Here is a 20910-nt window from a genome sequence, read left to right on the forward strand (position 1 = left end):
CTTAGAAACTTTTTATTAATTTCATAAATGATAATATATATATATATATATATATATATATATATATATATATATATTTGTTGTTGGCAGGATTCACAACTTGTAACTTGGGTGGTGTATTTTTTTTACTACATGAATCTAACGGTTTAGATCATCGGATTAAAAGATCTGACGAACGTGATCGGAAAAAATAATCAAAATAGGAGTTAATCAAATTACAAATTATAACTCATTTTGATTATTATAATTTAGTAAACGTTTATCATTTCCTATCACGTAACTTTCTATCAACCAAAGTCGTACTTGTCTAATAAATTAGTTTTTCTAATGTGTTGCATAAAAACATCCAATAAGCATTAAATCTCATCAGTTTGGTTCATTTTGATTGGTACTCTCATCATAAATATAGTTGAACCCTCTGCATTTATAATAACTTCACTGATAAAAATGTACCAAACTTATAAAATTTAGTGCATATTATTAGACCTGACATATCGTTCGTGTCGTGTGCCTTTTGATGTCATGTACTTAAAAGTCAAATACAAACCGGCCCATTTAGGATTCGTGTACTTTTATGTACCTCTGTTTCGTATCGTTCTCATGTCGTGTCTCGTGCAAAATTGAATATTAATATTAATATAATTAAATAAATAAATAAATGTAAATATTGAAATTTTTAGGTAAAATATATACAAAAAATATGAGATATATACATTTAAATCATTTATACTTACAATATTATAAATCTATGCATTATTTTTAAAGTATTTATTACAATTATACATATTTATATTTCCATTTATTTAATTTAGATATTAATATTATAATATATATTAATATTTAGTTAAAAATATATTTATTTCGTATAACTCGTGTCGTGTCGTTTAATCAAAGGTTAAATACAAAACATACACAATATCTCAGTCGTGTATCTCGTATCGTGTAACTTTTCATGTCATGCACTTAAAATGTAAATACAAAAATTAAACTTTTGTGTCGTGTTGTGTTAAAAGTTGTCGGGCCTACTTATTTTATAGAAATATGGTTAATAAATAACTTAAACGTAGATGTACAAAAATTATTTAAATACTTGAGTGTTGGTAAATATAAAAAAGAGAGTAAAAAACTGTTTCCAAATATAGTGATATATCTGACCGCTTTATAAAATGATTTAATTGGTGTTGTTCAGTGGTGGATGCATGATTTTAAATATGGTGTGTCACTCACTCACGTGTCTATATCACTCACTTGTCTAATATAACTAACAATTTTTAAAACATATTTTATAAAAATTAATTATGACATTTGCGCAAACATCGAGTACTTCTGAGAAATGTAATAAAATGCTGATGACATGGAGAATTTGGAATATAATTTTGAATTGGGGGATTTAGACTTTTAGAGTATAAAAATACAAAAGGCAACGGAGAAGCCACCGGAGGTAGTCTGGTAGAGCACAGCCGAAAATAGGAAACAAAAGCCTGTTAATACATACACATAGACACAACACACATAGCAGTAATAATTTGTAAATACATAAAAAAAAATAAAATTATAAAATATAAAATAATTGTGTGTCCCATGCTCAAGCATAAACCCGCCCCTGGTGTTGTGGGTCTAAATCGGGTTCCATTTTTATTTAATATATATCATTTTTCTAAATAATTAGGCAGACTCCTTGAAAAAGAAGGTCGCGCACAACCGTAATTTAATTTATTACTCACAACAAATTGTTGAAGTTAATCTCAAAGTTTATTTAAATTTAAATATTGATTTATTTGTATTTGTTTTATTTAGTTTTCAGCACGTTGTTAGGAAGGAGAATAAGTCAAGTAGCTGTTGCATGAGTATAGGAGCACATCTGATCGTGTGCAAAAGAATAGCTGTTAGTTTTGCAGTTTCCTAGTATGAGTATGCTTCTTATAATAGTTGTATCTCTCATTCAGAAATAATAGAGCCAATACAAACGTTCTCTGGCAACCTTCTGGTCTATTCAATATTCTGCAATACATTGTTTAGGTTAAGAAGTGGTATCAGAGCCAAGGAGGTATTGACTGACGTATAAACACTGAGATGGATGCGAAAGACGCAAACAAACTCAAGATAGGAGGCTCATATGGCTTAAGTTACCCATTGCTGGCGAGGAGCAATTATACAGCGTGGGCACTTAAGATGAAGGTCGTAATGCAAGCCCAGGGAGTGTGGTATGCAATTGAGTCAAGTGATCCCAAAGTTGCTGCGGAGGAGAAGATTGACAAGGTGGCACTAGCAATGATCTACCAGGGCATTCCTGAAGACGTGCTACTTTCAATCGCCAATAAGAAGACAGCGAAGGAGTCATGGGACATGATTAAGACGCTTTGCCAAGGGGCTGACAAAGCTAAGAAAGCTCGAGTTCAGACATTAAAATCTGAATTTGAAATGTTAAGCATGAAAGACAACGAACAGGTTGAGGACTTTCACCTGAGAATGAATGGGTTAGTCACAAATATTCGGGCACTAGGAGAAGTGATGGAGGAATCGTACGTAGTCAAAAAATTACTCCGTGCGGTCCCTGCAAAATTCGTGCAGATAACCTCCACCTTGGAGCAATTTGGGGATATGGAGACTATGACAGTGGAGGAGGCTGTAGGGTCACTCAAGGCACATGAAGAACGGATTAAGGGAAAGACAGATGTCAAGGAACAACAACTCATGTTAACGGAAGAAGAATGGATGAGACGTGAAGGAGGTGAAAAGAAATTATTACTCACATGAGAAGAATGGATGAAACGGAACAGTGGTGGAGAGAGGACTGTGAAGCCACGAGGTCGTGGAAAAATTGACAAAAGCACCATTAAGTGCTATAACTGCAATGTCTATGGCCATTTTGCCTCAGAGTGCAGAAAACCACGGAGGACCAGAGGAACCCAGGAGCTGGAGGCGAACATGGCTGTTGTAGACGACGATGAACCTGCCTTGCTCTTGGCCAAACATGAAAAATCAGGTCTGTTGCTGAATGAGGACAATGTTTACTCTAATCAGCTATCTAGAAACGGAGAAGGAGCACGTGAATCAAATGTCTGGTATCTTGATAACGGCGCGAGTAATCATATGACGGGTGCAAGAACCAAATTCATTGAGCTGGATGACAGTATCTCTGGCCAAGTTCGGTTTGGAGATGGTTCAGTGGTGGAAATAAAGGGAAAGGGAACGGTTCAGATGCTGTACAAAAATGGTGAAGAGAAACAATTAAACGAGGTATACTATATTCCATATTTACAAAGTAATATCATATCGTTGGGGCAATTGTCTGAAACAGGAAATAGAGTGGAGCTAAAAGGGGAGTTTTTGAGGGTGTTCGATGATAAAGACCGTTTGATGATGAAAGTTAAGAGATCTCCAAATCGTCTCTACAAAATTATCATTGACACGAATAAACATGAATGTATGATGACAAAGGCAGAAGAGATATCAAAGCTTTGGCATGCCCGTCTTGGGCACGTCAACTACCAGGCTATGTCCCTCATGTCAAAATTTCAGATGGTTGAAGGAATGCCAAGAACTCTAAGCCTGACTCAGGTCTGTGATGGGTGTCTCATGGGAAAGCAGACCAGAAAATCCTTTCCTCACAAAGCTAAGTTCAGTGCTAGCAAGGCACTCGAACTCATTCATGGCGATCTGTGCGGTCCGATCTCTCCCACCACCAACTCCGGGTACAAATATTTCTTTCTTTTAGTGGATGACTACAGCAGGTATATGTGGGTCTACTTTCTTCGAAGCAAGGACGAAGCGCTTCAAGCATTCAAGAAATTTAGAGTAATGGTTGAGAATGAATCCGGGAAAAGAATCAAAATGTTTCGAACCGACAGAGGTGGTGAATTCAATTCCAATGAATTCAAGGAGTACTGTGAGGGAGCTGGGATTCAAAGGAACTACACGACTCCCTACACACCCCAACAAAACGGGGTTGTAGAGCGTCGTAACAGAACTGTTGTGGAGATGACTAGAAGTAGCCTAAAGGAGATGAAGCTACCACCAAAGCTATGGGCTGAAGGAGTCAGAAATGCCATATATATTCTTAACAGACTTCCAACACGAGCTTTGATGAATCAAACTCCATATGAAGCGTGGGAAAGCAAGAAACCAGAGGTGAGTCATATACGTGTATTTGGATGTTTGGCACATGTCAAAACGCCAAGTGTTCATAACACCAAACTTGACGATCGAAGTAAAAGAATGGTGAATCTGGGGCGTGAACCAGGAACGAAAGGATACAGACTATACAACCCAGTGGATAACAAAATTCAGGTTAGTCGGGATGTAATTTTCGAGGAAACCAAACAGTGGCCTTGGGACTCACTGTTAGAAGGAGAAGATGTGCAAGAGACATTCTCAGTACCGGAATTATTTGACACAAATGAAGAAGCACACTCAGACGTTCACGAACCTGCAAACTCTGATGACTATGACTACAGTCCACAATCTAAAATTCATGGTGAAAGCAGTGGTGAGAACAGTGGCCAAGGGAGAACAGGTACATCTCCTCAGACGTCAGAGTTGCAGACGCGAGCAGAAACTCCCAGTTATGCAGAGCAATCCTCTACAAATATTGTTAACCGGGACAACTATGATGACAGCACTACTCCAAAGAAGTTCAGGTCAATCAGGAGCATATATCAGACATTGGACGATGAAGAGTTGCATCTTATGGGCATTGATGAGCCCGTCAACTACGCACAAGCTGTAAAAGATGTAAAATGGAGAGATGCAATGAAGCAGGAGATGAATTCCATCGAAGCAAACGAGACATGGAGACTCATGGAATTACCACCCGACCAGAAAATCATAGGCTTGAAGTGGATTTACAAGCTCAAAAAGGATGCAAATGGGAAGGTCGTGAAACACAAAGCTCGACTTGTCGCGAAGGGTTACGTGCAAGAGCATGGAATTGATTTTGACGAAGTCTATGCACCTGTTACTCGCATAGAAACAGTGAGACTATTGTTAGCCTTGGCAACCAAAGAACAATGGGAAGTTCACCATCTAGACGTCAAAATGGCCTTTTTAAATGGAGACATAATGGAGGATGTGTATGTTGCACAGCCAGAGGGATTTGTGAAAAGGGGACAGGAGCACCTGGTGTATAAATTGGCAAAGGCCCTGTACGGGCTTCGTCAGGCACCACATGCTTGGTACGCAAAGCTGAATGCTTGCCTGTTAGAGCTGGGCTTTATTCGTTGCCCTTACGAGCACGCCGTGTATACACGTAAGGAGGGAGCTAATAAACTGGTAGTTGCAGTATACGTGGACGACCTGTTAATCACAGGTACCTCCATAGATGTCATAGAGGAGTTCAAGTCACATATAAAAGCAAGGTTTGAGATGAGTGACTTGGGCAAGCTGAGTTATTATTTGGGAATTGAGGTCGTGCAAAGAAAAGGATTTATTGAGTTAAAGCAAGGAGGATATGCACGGAAAATTCTTGAAAAATCTGGGATGGCAGATTGTAATCCAACAAAATATCCGATGGACCCAAAGGAACAGCTCAATCGTGATGAATCCGGACAACTGATAAATGCTACTGATTATAAAAGTATGGTGGGTGGGCTTCGCTATCTGGTTCATACACGACCAGACATAGCATATTCAGTGGGTATAGTAAGTCGTTTTATGGAAAAGCCCACAAAGAAACACCTGGACGCTGTCAAGAGGATTCTCAGGTACATAAAGGGAACAATGCAGTACGGCCTGGTGTATTCCAAAGACAGTGGCAACAACATTCTCACGGGGTTCTCAGACAGCGATTTGGGAAGTCAAATGGACGACAAGCGAAGCACAGGAGGTATGATCTTTTACCTAAATGAAAGTGCTATTACTTGGGTATCACAAAAGCAGAAGTGTGTTGCACTTTCTTCGTGTGAGGCCGAATTTATGGCCGCCACAGCAGCTGCATGCCAAGGTATATGGCTGAGAAACATTCTGAATCGAATCACCTCTAAAGCAATTGACCCCGTGACTCTGTGTATAGACAATCGAAGTGCTATAGACCTGGCGAAAAATCCGATGTTTCATGGGAGGAGCAAGCATATTGATATACGTTTTCATTTTATAAGGGAATGTGTAGAAAGAGGAGAAGTAATTCTAAAGCATGTGTGCAGCAGTGAACAGAGAGCTGATGTACTGACAAAAGCCATGGTGACTAACAGGTTCGAGAAAATGAGACAGCTACTGGGCGTCAAGAATCTGGGAAGACAACTTTGAGATTAAGGGGGAGAATGTTGAAGTTAATCTCAAAGTTTATTTAAATTTAAATGTTGATTTATTTGTATTTGTTTTATTTAGTTTTCAGCACGTTGTTAGGAAGGAGAATAAGTCAAGTAGCTGTTGCATGAGTATAGGAGCACATCTGATCGTGTGCAAAAGAATAGCTGTTAGTTTTGCAGTTTCCTAGTAGGAGTATACTTCTTATAATAGTTGTATCTCTCATTCAGAAATAATAGAGCCAATACAAACGTTCTCTGGCAACCTTCTGGTCTATTCAATATTCTGCAATACATTGTTTAGGTTAAGACAAATAACAAGTGCAGGAGCTAGAGTACTAAACCAAGTCACTGCTACATTTAGGTTGTCAGAAATATAAATGTTATGTGTTTGTTAATATGTATCATTGGAGCTTCACCCACAAAGCAGTACTAGGTATACCTGCATGCACCACAAACAACATGTAAAACCCAGGCGGTGCTATCTGAGGTGTTGAGGGACCAAAAACAGATAAGCTTAACGCACCGAAACTCACGACAGGTAACACCCCGTTTATCTCCCTCAGCACCACCATTCTCTGACTCATCGAAAATGCATGTGTCGCAAACGATGGTGCCACAATTCGAGCGGTTACTACTCCCATTTTTAAATACTTTGGTACCTTGAAAATTACTGAAAATGACTGATTGTATCCGATGACATTGTCGGTGTACAATATTTGAGGCCGTATTGTATCGTATCCTTCTGCTAAATAAGGGGGCGAAAACGCCTCCAAACTAAGATCAGTTGGGTACTGCACACCGCTGAAATTGTAAAATACGTGTGGATTGCTTCCTCCGACTAGTACTTTAGTATCTGGTAGTAAGATTGCTGTGGAATGGTATAGTCTTGGCCTGTTTGCTGGTTTCATTACCCAAAATCGGGTGCTATCTTTCGCTTCATTTGGATGGTAAAGCACTGGCCTTAAAACAGGGTTTCTGGCATTCCCCCAACCAGCTGTTCCGGAACCTGCACCATTAATTATTAAAACATCTCCACTTGGGAGAATTAACATGTCTCCCATTACTCTGCCTAATGGCATTGTTTCCATTTCCCAGGTAGGATTTTGATCATTGATTCTTAACCGTCCGCACGTTGTAATTGCTCTCACAAATGTACCATGAATTGCACTAAGATATGCATTACGTGGTGCGCCACCACACACCATGATTTCTATTACCAGAGGTTGATTTTCGTCCATGGGGAGTAAAACAGAGGAGCCCGAGCTGGGGTAGTTCCGAGGTTCATCTCCAGGGATTGGAGGGAAACTTCTAATGACACGGTTCTGTATGTAACTGAAAACTATGGACCTAGTGTTTGCGAAAATGAACAAATTTCCATCAGGTAATAGGTGGACGAAGGGGTACAAATTGTTTTCGTTTTCATCAGTAGTATTTCTAAGGAAATTGAGAAAATTAACAGGACTAGGAAATTGTTTAGGAAAAAATTCATAGTTAAATTGTCTTCTCCCACCAATAATAATAATTCTTCCATCAGGAAGTATTTGGTTAGTAGCATACCATCTGCGATGTATAAGATATCTAGGAAATTCAACCCAATCGCAGCCTTCATCATCTTCGCATGGAACAATCGTACGAATTGCATGATCACCATCATTAAATCCACCGGTCTGAATTAAGGTTCCATTGGGCAGAACAGCTCCGGATGAGCACCATGTATCAGTTTGAACCATCAATGGCCGGATCGTGTTTGTAAGAGGGTCATACATGACAGAGTGAGCAGAGCAATCTCTTCTGAGGAAGCTGTCATTTGGGTCAATCCGACACCGGCCATCAGAAAGAGAGAGATTGGAAGAACCAAAATCAGTCCTGTCATAAATGACCACTTTGTTGTTACTTAGAAGCTGCATGTGCATGGCTGATATGCCGATACTTGTACGCAGGAATTGCCATTCTCCTTGATTTCCAAGTAATCTCGCTAGCCATTGACTGGTTGCAGGACCGAAAAATCGTGTGAATAGGATTGATAGAAGAAAGAAGGTGAAAAATTTGCAGGCCATTGCATTTGGAAAAGGGAAGGGAAAGAAAGAGTGTTGAGAAGTTGGTGTAAAATTGTTAGTGAAGTTGGGGGATTGCAGGTACGAACTGTAAATCTATAATTTAATAATATCTGCATGTAACACATAATTTTAAAGACATCACTAGCTAGCTTCTTTTATAACTTGAGTAAAAATAAATAGACATGGATCACATGGTCATTTGATCATCCAAGGTTAAGTAAAAGTTGACATATCTTGACGTAACCAGATAGGATAGGAATACAAGTGCAAGAATTAAGCATGATTAATCATTCAAAAATGAGAGATTAGTTGGAACTTAAAATGAGATGGAAAGAGAAAGGAAAGACCCCGAGATTATGTAGCGAGGTGGCCTTTACCTGATCGATAAAATCTCGCTTCTACTAGCATTATTGTGCGAACTTGTTACATGCATTATCAGTTTATCACAATTCAAAGAGGGAGACGCTATGCATCAAGTGATTATTTGTAATATATGATAGAGTAATTTACAATATGTGTACCTGAACTTTTCCATATATGCATCTTGTGTACTTATAGTTTACTATTTAGCAGAATGGATGCTAGAGTTTCATAATTCTTGCGAATTGCATACTTCCCTTCAAGTTTGTTAACTTTGTAAGGGTAGTTTTGTAATTTTAGATGATACATATATCAATTTAACTCCAAGGGACGCCTGTGCAATGAGCTGGTGTAGGCCTTTTAATTCTTAAATAATCAAATTAATTTAAACAACTTAAATATATTGTTTCCAAAATAAAATTTATAATGAAGATATTAAATATAATGAAAATAATTCTTCTAAAATATTTTAATTGAAATAAATGTGGCGTACATGATTCGTTATGGTGCACATGATTATATTTTTTTTCTTATGTGATTACTTTTTTATATAAATAATAATTGTTTTATGAATATTTCTGATTTGAATAAAATAATTTCAATTTACTTATTTATTTTAAATAAAATTAGAATATTAATCCAACCTCTAATTTTTATCCGGATATTAATCAACATTTTCATAAATTTGAATGGAAAAATATAATATATTCTAATTTATAAATAAAAAACTTGTAATCTAGAATAATTGATGATGATTGTTTTAATATTTTAGGACTTGTAGATACAAAATATTATTTTGGTAAGTTCGAAGTTTTTAAGAAGCCAGGATGGAACGATGTAAAAAATACAGTGTGTACACACGTGAACACCGGAGCTTAATTTTATCATTTTTAATATTTTTTATTATAGAGAATCCGCAGCCCGGGTGCGTAATAGGTAAATCCCAGAGGTTCACGCAATAGCGTACAAATCACGTGAATTAAAATAAACCGCACTTAAGCGGCGGGTTCTGGTCTAAGAGGCATAATTATAAATTCTTCTGTCGTGAGATTCGAACTTGTGACCAAGAGGTAATTATCCACTCTTTAACCAATTTAGCCAACTTTTACGAGGTCATTTTTAATATTTAAAATTATGTTACGCATGTTTTTATAGTTCCTAGTTGTATTTAGAGTTTTATAATTTTGTTATTAATTTGATGTTATTAATTGAGCGGCCATAAGACATTTCAACGGTAAATGAATTATTTCTTGTCGTCCCATGTTATAAATCATACAATTTTATTTTTTGAACATAAAAATTAGCTAATAATTATCTCATGTCATTCTGATAATAATTTAATTTGAATAGCCTAATATTTGGAGAAAGTTACACTTACATAAAAAACTCGCTTAAATATTGTGTCATGCATGTGCTAGTTTTATTTATTTTTGTTTTTTATTTTATTACATTAAATTTAAATAAGTATTTTCGTTAAAATTAATTTTAAGATAATTGGGAGCATCTTTAATTAAAACATTTACATGTTATATAATTGGTATCATAAAATATGCTGCTTACAATTTTAAATTATCGATATTAATTATTTTGTACAATAATTTATTATTTTGAATTTAGGTTGTTGAGACATATATGTATATCCGCATCAGCAAGTACTCGGAGTTTAGGTTTTAATTTTTTAATGTTTTAATTAATTTTCTTTATTTATTTCCAAATACAGTGTTATGTTTTTTTTTTTTGAAAACAACTTAAATTGCATTAACTCAAATTTGCTTCGTACATCACTGTCTCCAACACAGAGAATGGAGGAGACCAAAAAACATTAGAGCAATTCACCAAACAAGGTACCCTAGCTAACAAATGAGCAACCTTGTTGGCCTGCTTTTTAACATAAGAGATAGTGATACTAGAATTACTTTCATGAAGTACTTGACACTCGTGTATCACATTGTCTACTTCCAAATAATTTTCTGCTCCTCTGACAACCGCATTAACCGTGAGCATAGAATCACTTTCAATATCCGCATTATTAAGTTGCAGTTCGTTGATCCACTGCAGAGCTTCCAACAAACCCCTTGTCTCAGCCTCAAAAAACCGATACTACACCTGCAATCCTACAGTTCTTTGCCTGAATGAATTCACCACCATGGTTCCTGATCACCATTCCCACTGCAAATGTTGAATCACCACTGAAAACAGATGCATCTACATTTAACTTTAATCTACCTGCTATTGGAGCTGACCACCTCACCACCTCTGATCTAGAACTTTGTAATCGAAACCCAAGCATCCCATTCTTTTCACGTCGCACTTCTCTCCACTGACTGACTTGAGCTAAACTCCATTGCATTGCTATCTCAGGTGTCAGTTTCTTTTGCTCCCAGACCTGCTTGTTTCTCGCCAACCATATACCCCATAATATAGAGGCCGTTTGCACCAAAACTTCCTGTGATTCCATAGCCAGTCTTTCAAGTAGCCATCTCGGTGCTGATTCCACCAATGAACTGTCAAACTCTGCATTCAACAACCCCCAACACTGTTTTGCGTAGCTGCAGTCCAAGAACACGTGAAGTAGATGTTCAATGTCAACTCCGCACATAGGACACATTATAGTTGTTCGTACACCTTTTCCCTTCAATAGATTCCGAACAGGCACATTGTTTCTGCAAATCCTCCAAAGTAGGATCTTAATCTTATGTGGTACATCAATCTTCCATAGTTTTTTCCATCCTTGCTCATGAGCATCATCACAATATACTCCATTTCTAGTATGCCAGTACCTATAGCCAGATTTGACACTATTATCTTTAAAGATTTACAGTGATAAAGTGATTATCTCAGCACGTGGCACATTTGGCATACTACAAACGCAAAACAGAAAATGACTTATTTGCCCTCCTATATTTCTTCATTTACCTAACTATACTAACGGCGTTACATCATGTTTGACAGAAGTATGCATTTCGCAAGGTTTCTGAAACTCCGGCATACATTTTGCTAGATATTGAAGTTCAGGTACACAAAATGCACAATTCCAAAACTTTAGCTACACAATTTGCAAATTACTCTATATCATACCACGGACCTCAATCACATCACAAGTCCTAGGTTAACATTACCTCGGATACTTGCAACAAATTTCTCTTTTTTCAATACTTTCTGCAATGACGAATTATCAAAAACATCAAAATTACCAATAAATGTATAAAATAAAAATCATATGTGATATATGACTATAGAGTATAGACTAGTAGAACCTTGGCCTTCTTCATTATAAGATATATATGAAAAAGGCCGATCAACCAGCTTTCTGAATTTTTTATTTTGGAAGATTGACAGATTAATATTTGAATGTAATAAATCGGTGGTCTTTTGGTCCAGGGAAGAAGTTTCATGACCAGCCAGCCAAAACTAAACCTTTTAACACATAAATTCACAATATAAGAATTCCATGCAAATTCTATGATTTCCACTTCATAGTACATATTCAAAAACAGCCACTAAAGTGCATGTATATGAACATTATGTTTAGCAAAGAGGATTTTGCATTATAGTATCTAAGAAATAACTTGAACAGCAGTTCAGTTCTGTGTACTACTGTTCTTTCCAAATCCTACCAGTAACCCGGAGTTTCAGTTCCTTCCGATCACCACCTGAGAAGAAAAGCGCCATGTTACGTTGTATGATGAGACCATCAAAACTGTCACGAACTTTATTGTGGCCGTCCCTTATGCTACGTGGCTCTCCTTGCCAGGTTATCTTCCTCCCATTGCCTCCAACCTCAAGACTATAGCAGTACTTCTTTGCGTCATTTTCGTCACCCATGAAACGCAAGAATGCTATGTAGACCGGAGCCATCCCCAGTTGGAAGGCTTCAAAATGCAAACAAAAATACTGCCCAAAGCAACTGAATACCTATATATCGGAAAAGATGCAATAAAGTGACGCAACATATAATCTCTTTAAAAAGTAGGAAAAAAATGAGAGGTGAGTTGGAAAATGTTCCGTCCCAAAGTGATAACTAGTTAAGCAATCACAATTAGACTATCAAAAACGATACAAGTCAGCTTACCCTAGATCATTCAGTATCCGCGTCTTGTTTAATTTAAATATTCAGTAATCTATACAAGCTGCACAAAGCTACTCGTAGGTAAAACACATATTCCGGTATCCTGATGTGATTACTATTTAGCAGAATTACCCAAATTTCACATCTTTTTACAATTAGCTAAAAGGAAGAGAAGACTTATTTAGCACCAAAAAAACAAGAGTATACTATGATGGCAAGTAAAAGCCGTTGTTTTGGTCTATCTTGCCCGAACTCTTTGCACTTAGAGTACCCTTGTCACTTTCCAGATACTCAAGAATTTGGGATGGGCAGACAACACTTCATTTTGGGCAAATAAATATAAAAACAGTGTCATTGTGGGAAAAAAAATAAAACGAATGCCGAGTACTCTTGTCACTCTCTGGATACTCAAGAATTGGGGATGGGCATAGACGAAAAACACTTCAATTTGGGCAAAAAATAAAAATAAAAATAGTATCATTGTGGGAAAAAAAATTAAAAGAATGCCGAGTCCGACGCTTGGACACATGTCTATGCTGCACACTTGCAAGTTGCAACCGAGTCTGGGTAACATAGGTTTTGGAATTCTGGTGTCCCTTAAGAACCTTAAATAGTTTATAGATAGCAATACAGAACTCTTCGCATCAATTAACTTTAGGAACCAAGACAAAAGCATACCGTAAGCATCCAAGTCGCATTCTCAACCTCGTGGGGATTTGATTTGACATAGCGATGATTAAAAGTATTACCATTATGCATGTCAACTTTGTGGTCATCTTTCAGATGGTCCACCAAATAACTGATATCACCTATAACAGTGCATTCTGATCCAGCATATGGACAGTTATATGGTCTATAAGCACATCCTATTTCATGATTTAGCTTGTTGTAGTACGGAAATATGCCTACACAACCAAAACTCTGATATTGGCATGGAAGTTCAAGAGATGCAGCAACTTTCTCAAGTGCAAGACATCTGATATTCCCAAGTTCGTGTCTACAAGTTGGGCATCTGTTGTGCACCTGTGGCTTGCATCCAGAGCACAATGTGTGGCCATTTGAACACTGCAAAAATAAAAACACAAACATAAGCATCAGAAAGATCAACTAATATAAAGCAAAAGCTTTGCATTCAACTGTTCATGCAGATTATGGCTATTGCGGAGGGCGGACCTACTGCAAGTCCATCACTGACTTTATTTGCTAGCAACAAATTCTCCTCATCAAACATGCCCTCTAATAAGTGATTCCGTCATGTGCAATGCATCATTTGACATAAAAATTTGCAAATGTAATGCATCATTATATTTTGTCCGTCACTAATAATGCATCATTTAGTTTGTAACTTTAATACCGTAAAAAGACAAGTATAATGTAAAATTCAACTAGAAAAAGAGGGGGAGTAGAGGCTATCATATTTAAGAAATTACCTGGTGGATGGGAGGGTACATAGCATTTAAGCATACAGGACACTCTAGTAGTTCTCGAACACTCTTAGAGACAGCCAGACTAGGCTTTCGAGCAATGTGGGCAGGGTCATTCACATATTCGATAACATCAGACATGTCATCACTTTTGGCAGTATCCATAACCTCGGATTTACTTCGGAAATCATCAAAGAAAGAGTTCCCACTAGCCATCTAAAGTAGCACCAACCGCTTGCTTCATATCCAGAGAAAGAACACCACAAAATTAATAATGCTATTGGATGTTCAAACTTATACAAAAAAAAACAAACAAACAAGAAATTAAGTCTACCACCGAACATTTATAGTGAAATAAAAAACTGATAAACTCAAAACAAAAAAATCAGAATTTATAACCACAAATTTTCCAACATTGAAACGAAGAATTTGTACATTCTATGTAACAAAAATAGCAAATAAACAAGTGGGTTCTAAAATGAATTGAAAATAAGCAACAACCAAAGCAAAAAAGGGTTTAAACTTTGATATGGTAAAGATCCAGCCTAACAAAGTCAAAAGAACAAACAGGACTCTCAACTCAAGAGAAAGAAAACCCAAATAAAGGCATAAAATATAAACCAAATTACAAGAAGAAAGTAAAATCAACTGAAACTGAATAAAGAGAAAAGTGGTTACCTGGTCCAATTCAACACAACTGAAGGAGAAGCTAAACACTTGCAGCTACTAGTTAAGTGAAGCTACTTGATATATAGTAGTAATAATCTTGATATATATTTATGGGATGGTGGGGTTGAAATAAAGATGAGGAAGTGGGTGTTTATCAATGACCAACAGAAATTCAAAATAAAGTAGTAGTAGTAGTAATTAGATTCTCAAAGGGGAGAAAGATAGAGGAGAGGGGGGGGGAGCGTGTGTACAGTACAGTGAAGGGGAGGAGGGGAGAGTGGGGTCCACGTAGACAACAACAAATGTAGAGGAGCACATTCAAACTAATGCCTCTCGGGGTCAATGGTTTCTTAGCAAACCGCCTACATTCCACTGTACACGTCGGTCTATTTTCAAGTTTTTGACACTCAAGCCTTTACACGTCTTTGAATTCAACTGCTCTCTCCCCGGGCCTCATTTCTATTTCTATAATAATGAATATTAAGAAAAAATATAGTTTTATAAAAAAATATGAGAAAAGTGTAAAAAATAATAGTGAGATCGGTTAATATTTAATATAATAATATATTATAAAAAAATTATATATTCAAAAAGTTGTGTATAAAATTTTGCATAAAATAATATACATTATATTTTAATTGAAATGGACACCACATACTTTACATTATTTTATAAAATTTTTGTAATTAATTTTGTATATATAAAACTACTCAAATTATAAAATTTAAAATATGCATAATTAATGCAAAATTGTATAGGATTGAAAGGGCATCATGGAGTGAGAGGGAGTAACATTACATTTTCGTTCTTTATCCATTGAAAATAACAATCATAGTTTAGTTTTATGTTTACTTAATTTTAACTGAAATATTTGTATAATAATATAATTAATAAATTGAAAACATATAATATTCAAATATATATATACATGTGATTTGAAATATTAAAAATTTGGTAGTCGGTCGATACTCGCTGAAATTACTTAATTACCCTTAATTAATTATTCTATATCTAATTGCTTAGTTAGTCGATCGATCCATTCCAATTCTTATTGATATTTGAGTCAACTTTCTTTATCAATTTAAATTATATTTCATATCCAACTCTATTTTATTATTAATTGATATTAAAGTCAACTTTTTCTACCAATTCTAATTTCTAAATCATATTTAGTTCTAAATTATTCTAATTAATATTTCGGACAAAAATAAATTTAAGGAAACTAAATATAATTGTTGAATTTAGTTGATATAATGTGCATCAGGTTAAGAAAAAATAATAAATATTATCGGTCCGTCTAAAAAATGATATTATATTGAATTAGGATAAACGAAATAATATATATTAGTCATCCAAGATAATTAAAATATAATTAAACCAACTAAATTAAAATCATAAATATTAATTATTCTGGCTAAGATAAAATTATCTTATTGATCCAGACATAAAAAATTAAAAGTAAACTAAATTTAATTAGTTGAATTTGGTTCTAATAATGGGACTCGGGTTAAAATAAAATAAATTAAACCGGGATAAATCAAATTAATATCAGATTAAGCATAATTTGTATCCTTTTGATATGAACCAAAAATTAACTTTTAACTAAACATAATAATTATTATTTTTAAAACACATAAAATGATCTATAAAATTATATTGTTTAATTAGTACTATTGTCTTTTTTCAAATAGTTCTTATGCTTTATCGATTAAGTAATAAAATCTCATAATAATATTTTTGTTAAAATTTCAACATAATAGAAACGTTGTATTTTTATTCTCAAAAAACTATAAAATCGCTATAATAATATTTTTTAAAAACCGTTATGGATTGAAAATTAGGGTGTATTAATTGTTGTATTTATTACTAAGGTTCGGGAGCTCAAGGCCTTTAATGGCTGCTCTCGTGTTTCGAAGCTTAACTCTGCCTTTACGAGATGCCTACGTATCTCTGCGAATTTGAAAATCAAGCCAAAAACCGTAGTTCTGATTTGTGGGGTGAGGCCCCTTATATAGATGTTGGGAGTCCTTGAATTGGACTAGGGTTAGGAGACTTGGTGGATAAGTCTTTGAACTAGAATGAACTTTAGAATCCTAGAAAGTCGGAAACTGATTCCTTATCCTAGCAGGTTTCTTGGAAGCCAATCTCCAAGAAATTGTATCCTTGTTTGGACTTTATCACCAGCTGATTTATCCCTTTATTAACTACTTACAAAATTAATTAATATTCAGGGTTTTGGACCCTTTCTAACGGGCTTAACTGTCAGCCTCATTCTGGTATAATTAATGCAATATTAACCACGCAATCAGGGTTTATTTTATTGCCTATCATTTGTCCCCCAACTTCTGGGAAACTGTAAAAGATTTCACAGAAGTTAAGTTCATTCGGTCCCTTATATGGTATCATTTTTGCGTAAAGTGTGGAGCGACCTACACATTTACAACTATTTTTCTTGTACTAGGCTTCAGGGTTGTTTTTAGAATCTCCCATTTGCTTTCTTTATCTTATTCCTATTATTTAGGAGTCTTCTGGTATTTTTCTAATTTTGCAAGAATTTTCCCTAATTTCTGGGATTTTTTCATAATTTACAGGAATTTTCCATTAATTATGGGATTTTTCCTTAATTTACAGGAATTTTCCCTTAATTCTGGGATTTTTCCTTAATTTACAGGAATTTTCCATTAGTTATGGGATTTTTCTTTAATTTACAGGAATTTTCCCTTAATTCTGGGATTTTTCCTTAATTTACAGAAAAAACCCTTATGTGCCAGAAAATATTCATAATTTCCAAGAATTTATAAGTAATTTTCTGCAATTTCTTTGAACTATTCAGGAATTTTCTTCAAAATCTATCATTTTTTCTGAATTTTCCTGAAATTTCTGCTCTCTTTCCTTTTTTTAATACCCTTTTTCGACCAGGAATCCTTTCGACCAGGATCCTGGTCGAATAACGTGCCAATTTGCCCTAGTCGACAGCCATCTCGAGCAGAAACAGTCGACCGAAATTTGGTCAGGATTTTTCCTGTTTTGACCGAATAAAGCTCTCATTTAATCCTGATCGTGTGCAACTTCGACCAGAACTTTTCAACTAGAATCCTGACCGAAATTCGGTCAGGATTTATTTGCTGGATTAGCTTTTGACAGAATAATTTCTCAATATTTTCTGATCGTCAACTTTTCGACTGGAAACCTTCGATCAGAAATCCTGATCGAATTTTCGATCAAAAATCTGATACTCGTCCCTTTTTCGAACCGAATAATGGGCCAATTAATCTCTGGTCGTGGTTGTTTTCGACCACACTACTTCGACCAGGAATCCAGCCATAATCCTGACCGAATTTAGGTCAGGATTAACTTCTGATTCTTGTAAATTGGGCTCTTTTTTGCTTTTACCATAATTGGGCCTCAACCCTGGTGTTACGTGCTGATTCTCAATGATCAGGAGAAGCTCGGGATATGACTGTTTTGGATGTCATCAGGATTTGATTTGCCATTAGGATTTGATGCATCAGCAGTATCTGCAGAACATCAGCATCTGAAGATAGTCTGTTGTGAAGATTAAGTCTGTTCCTTATTTTGAGGGATGGATATCTGTTACGTTCTGAGTGAAAGTATTTTGTATATTCAGTTAAAGATATGTATCATTTTCTGTTAGTAATTGATAATGTATATCTTAGACTGATTTGTAGCGCTGTGTATTATATAAACACAGTTTAGGTCATCACATAGTGATTAACTCGAGCATTGTACGAACTATCAGCTCTCAAGAACATCAGTATTTCTTGAGAGAGTTTGTAACAATTTTTATCAGAAATATAAAGAACTGTTATATTTTTATACTTGTTCGAAACGTTTATACAATTGTATCCAACCCCCCTTAAAAAATTGTATCATTACTGGGCAACAAGTGGTATCAGAGCAAACTGATAAATTTAGAATCAGAAGTGATCTAAACATGTCTCTGAACAAGTATGAAAGTATTAAAATCCCCATTCTGAAAAAGGCAGAATATCCTAGATGGAAGGTGAAGATGCTCATGCACCTGGAGGCTACGAATCCAGACTATCTCGACGTAATCAATGATGGGCCCTACATGCCAACAAAACTGGTGCCTGTAACTCCTACTGTTGCTAAATACTATCAGTTGAAGGAGAAGTGTGAGTGGACACCAGAAGAGAAAGTAGTTGTGCTGAAAGATGTAAAGGTAAGAAATATTTTGCATAACAGTCTTGATTCTGTGATGTCAAACAGGGTCATAGCCTATAAGGCTGCCAAGGAGATCTGGGATGCTCTTGAAACTCAATGTCAAGGAACCATGGCCATCAAGAAGAATAGAAGGGTTGTTCTAATTCAAGAGTATGAACATTTTGAGGCCAAACCTGATGAAAGCCTCACTGATATCTATGATAGGTTTCCTACCCTTCTCAACAACCTATCCTTGGTGGGAAAAATGTATGATTGGGAGGATTCAAAAACTAAGTTTCTGAGAGCCTTGAATGAGGAATGGGAGACTCAGACTTCAATCATACGATATCAGTATGATTTGGAAATAAACACCCTGGATGAAGTCTATGGCATGCTGAGAACTCATGATCTGGAAGTTCAACAAAGGAAAGAGAGGAAATGCAACAAGGGAAAATCAGTTGCTTTGAAAGTGAATGCTAAAGTTTCAAAAGAAAGGTCTGTTGAAGCTGCAAGGAAAAAGAACAATCTTCCAGAATTAAATAATGATGATTCATCATCAAATCCTGATGATGATACTGATTCTGAAACTCATGAGAACATGACAAATTCTGATGTCATGCAAATGGCTGCATTGCTAGTTAAGGGCTTCAAGAGGATGCAATTCATAACGTCTCGAAAAAATAGAAGCTTCAGGAAAAATTTCACTGGAGGAGAAAAGAAGTCATCTGGAAGAAGAGAAGGGAAGGACTCTAAAGCTGGAAAAGTCGACAGGTCAAAAATCAAGTGCTATAACTGTGATGAACCTGGTCACATTGCTATAGAGTGCAAAAAGGTGCAAAAAGGCAAAGCATGACAAATGGAAGAACAAAGCCTTGATTACATCAAGCAAGGATTGGATGGACTCCACTGATTCTGAAAATGAAGAAACATGCTATGCACTAATGGCTAGCTTTGATGCTCCTGCTTTTTATGATTCTAAGGTATCAACTTCTTTCTTCTCTTTTAATACTGTAGATATATCTGAACTGAAATCTATTCTTAAGTCTTTACATGGTAATTTTAAAAATAAGACTTTGGAGAACAATAGGCTGTTATCTGAAAATGAAATCTTAAAGTCTAAAGAATGTGAGAAAGCTAAACATAAAGTAAAGATACTAGAAGCTAAGTATAGTATGTTGGAGAATGAATTAGAGAATGAGAGGAAAACCCTTAAAGCCTGGACTAATTCAGGCAAAAAGGTTCATGAGATAATCTCTAAGAAAAACTGGAAAGAATGTTTTGGTTATGTTGATGGAATTAAGGATGTTAAAACTGAAAATAAAACTACCCTTAAGACTCCTGTAAAGTTTATCTCTTCAGAAGCTGATGAACCCAAATCTACCTTTGAAAAGGGTTCAACATCAGCATCCAAAGAAAAGTCAGTAAGTGATAAATTTCAAAGAAAGGAAAACAAGAAAATCATTAAGACTGTTAAGAAAGAAAAGAATATAGGACTTTTGTCTAAAAGATAATTGAAAAATAAATTATCTGAGGTTACTCACAAACCTCAAGTTAAAAGTCCTAAAAGGAACAGAAATGGTAAGCAAGGTATTTCTAAGGATTCTAATTATAAGTTTGTTTCCAATACTCCTAGAAAAACTTGTTTTAACTGTGGTAATACTAATCATCTTGCTATTGATTGCAGGAGGAGTAAGAAAGTGAAAATTGTTATTCATGAGTCTGATGTTAGGGGTAGATCAGTATTTTATAAACCACAAAATCCTTGTTTTTATCGTGGTAGTAGTTTACATTCAATTTACACTTGTAGTTCTTATCATAAGCTGTATCACAACTATTATGAACCTTGGCCTAAATTCAATAAAACTGCTTATGTACTCAATCCTTCTACTTCTACTAGATCT

General features: G+C 35.6%; 3 protein-coding genes across 4 annotated transcripts; 1 reads left to right on the forward strand and 2 right to left on the reverse strand.

Moving 5' to 3' along the window:
• Positions 1 to 2073: 2073 nt before the first annotated feature.
• Positions 2074 to 2757, forward strand: LOC141665518 (uncharacterized). Its single transcript, XM_074471503.1, has one exon. It carries the CDS (start codon positions 2074 to 2076, stop codon positions 2755 to 2757), a length of 684 nt encoding a protein of 227 aa, XP_074327604.1.
• Positions 2758 to 6441: 3684 nt separating this feature from the next.
• On the reverse strand, positions 6442 to 8595 carry LOC141666489 (aldehyde oxidase GLOX). Of its 2 annotated transcripts, XM_074472532.1 has the most exons (2): positions 7803 to 8595; positions 6442 to 7592 (listed from the first exon to the last, which is right to left on the reverse strand). In XM_074472532.1, the coding sequence occupies exons 1-2, from the start codon at positions 8300 to 8302 to the stop codon at positions 6647 to 6649; spliced, it is 1446 nt and encodes a 481-aa protein (XP_074328633.1). In that variant the 5' UTR covers positions 8303 to 8595; the 3' UTR covers positions 6442 to 6646. The 2 variants fall into 2 exon arrangements, with proteins under 2 accessions (XP_074328633.1, XP_074328632.1); XM_074472531.1 differs by having other exon boundaries at positions 6442 to 8595.
• A 3499-nt stretch (positions 8596 to 12094) lies between these two features.
• Positions 12095 to 15185, reverse strand: LOC141666490 (E3 ubiquitin-protein ligase DIS1-like). The gene is made up of 4 exons (XM_074472533.1): positions 14834 to 15185; positions 14162 to 14393; positions 13410 to 13796; positions 12095 to 12577 (listed from the first exon to the last, which is right to left on the reverse strand). The coding sequence occupies exons 2-4, from the start codon at positions 14369 to 14371 to the stop codon at positions 12257 to 12259; spliced, it is 918 nt and encodes a 305-aa protein (XP_074328634.1). The 5' UTR covers positions 14372 to 14393; positions 14834 to 15185; the 3' UTR covers positions 12095 to 12256.
• Positions 15186 to 20910: the final 5725 nt, after the last annotated feature.

The sequence above is a fragment of the Apium graveolens genome, chromosome 6, assembly GCF_009905375.1.
Source record: "Apium graveolens cultivar Ventura chromosome 6, ASM990537v1, whole genome shotgun sequence".
Taxonomy (NCBI): Eukaryota; Viridiplantae; Streptophyta; class Magnoliopsida; order Apiales; family Apiaceae; genus Apium; species Apium graveolens.

Excerpts from the sequence above, each read along its gene's own strand:
- LOC141665518 (XM_074471503.1), top strand. The coding sequence starts at position 2,074 with ATGGATGCGAAAGACGCAAACAAACTCAAGATAGGAGGCTCATATGGC.
- LOC141666489 (XM_074472531.1), bottom strand. The coding sequence starts at position 8,302 with ATGGCCTGCAAATTTTTCACCTTCTTTCTTCTATCAATCCTATTCACA.
- LOC141666490 (XM_074472533.1), bottom strand. The coding sequence starts at position 14,371 with ATGGCTAGTGGGAACTCTTTCTTTGATGATTTCCGAAGTAAATCCGAG. Across the intron at positions 13,797-14,161 it reads TGTACCCTCCCATCCACCAG|TGTTCAAATGGCCACACATT; the intron begins GTAATTTCTTAA and ends TTATTTTTGCAG. Across the intron at positions 12,578-13,409 it reads ATGCGACTTGGATGCTTACG|GTATTCAGTTGCTTTGGGCA; the intron begins GTATGCTTTTGT and ends TCCGATATATAG.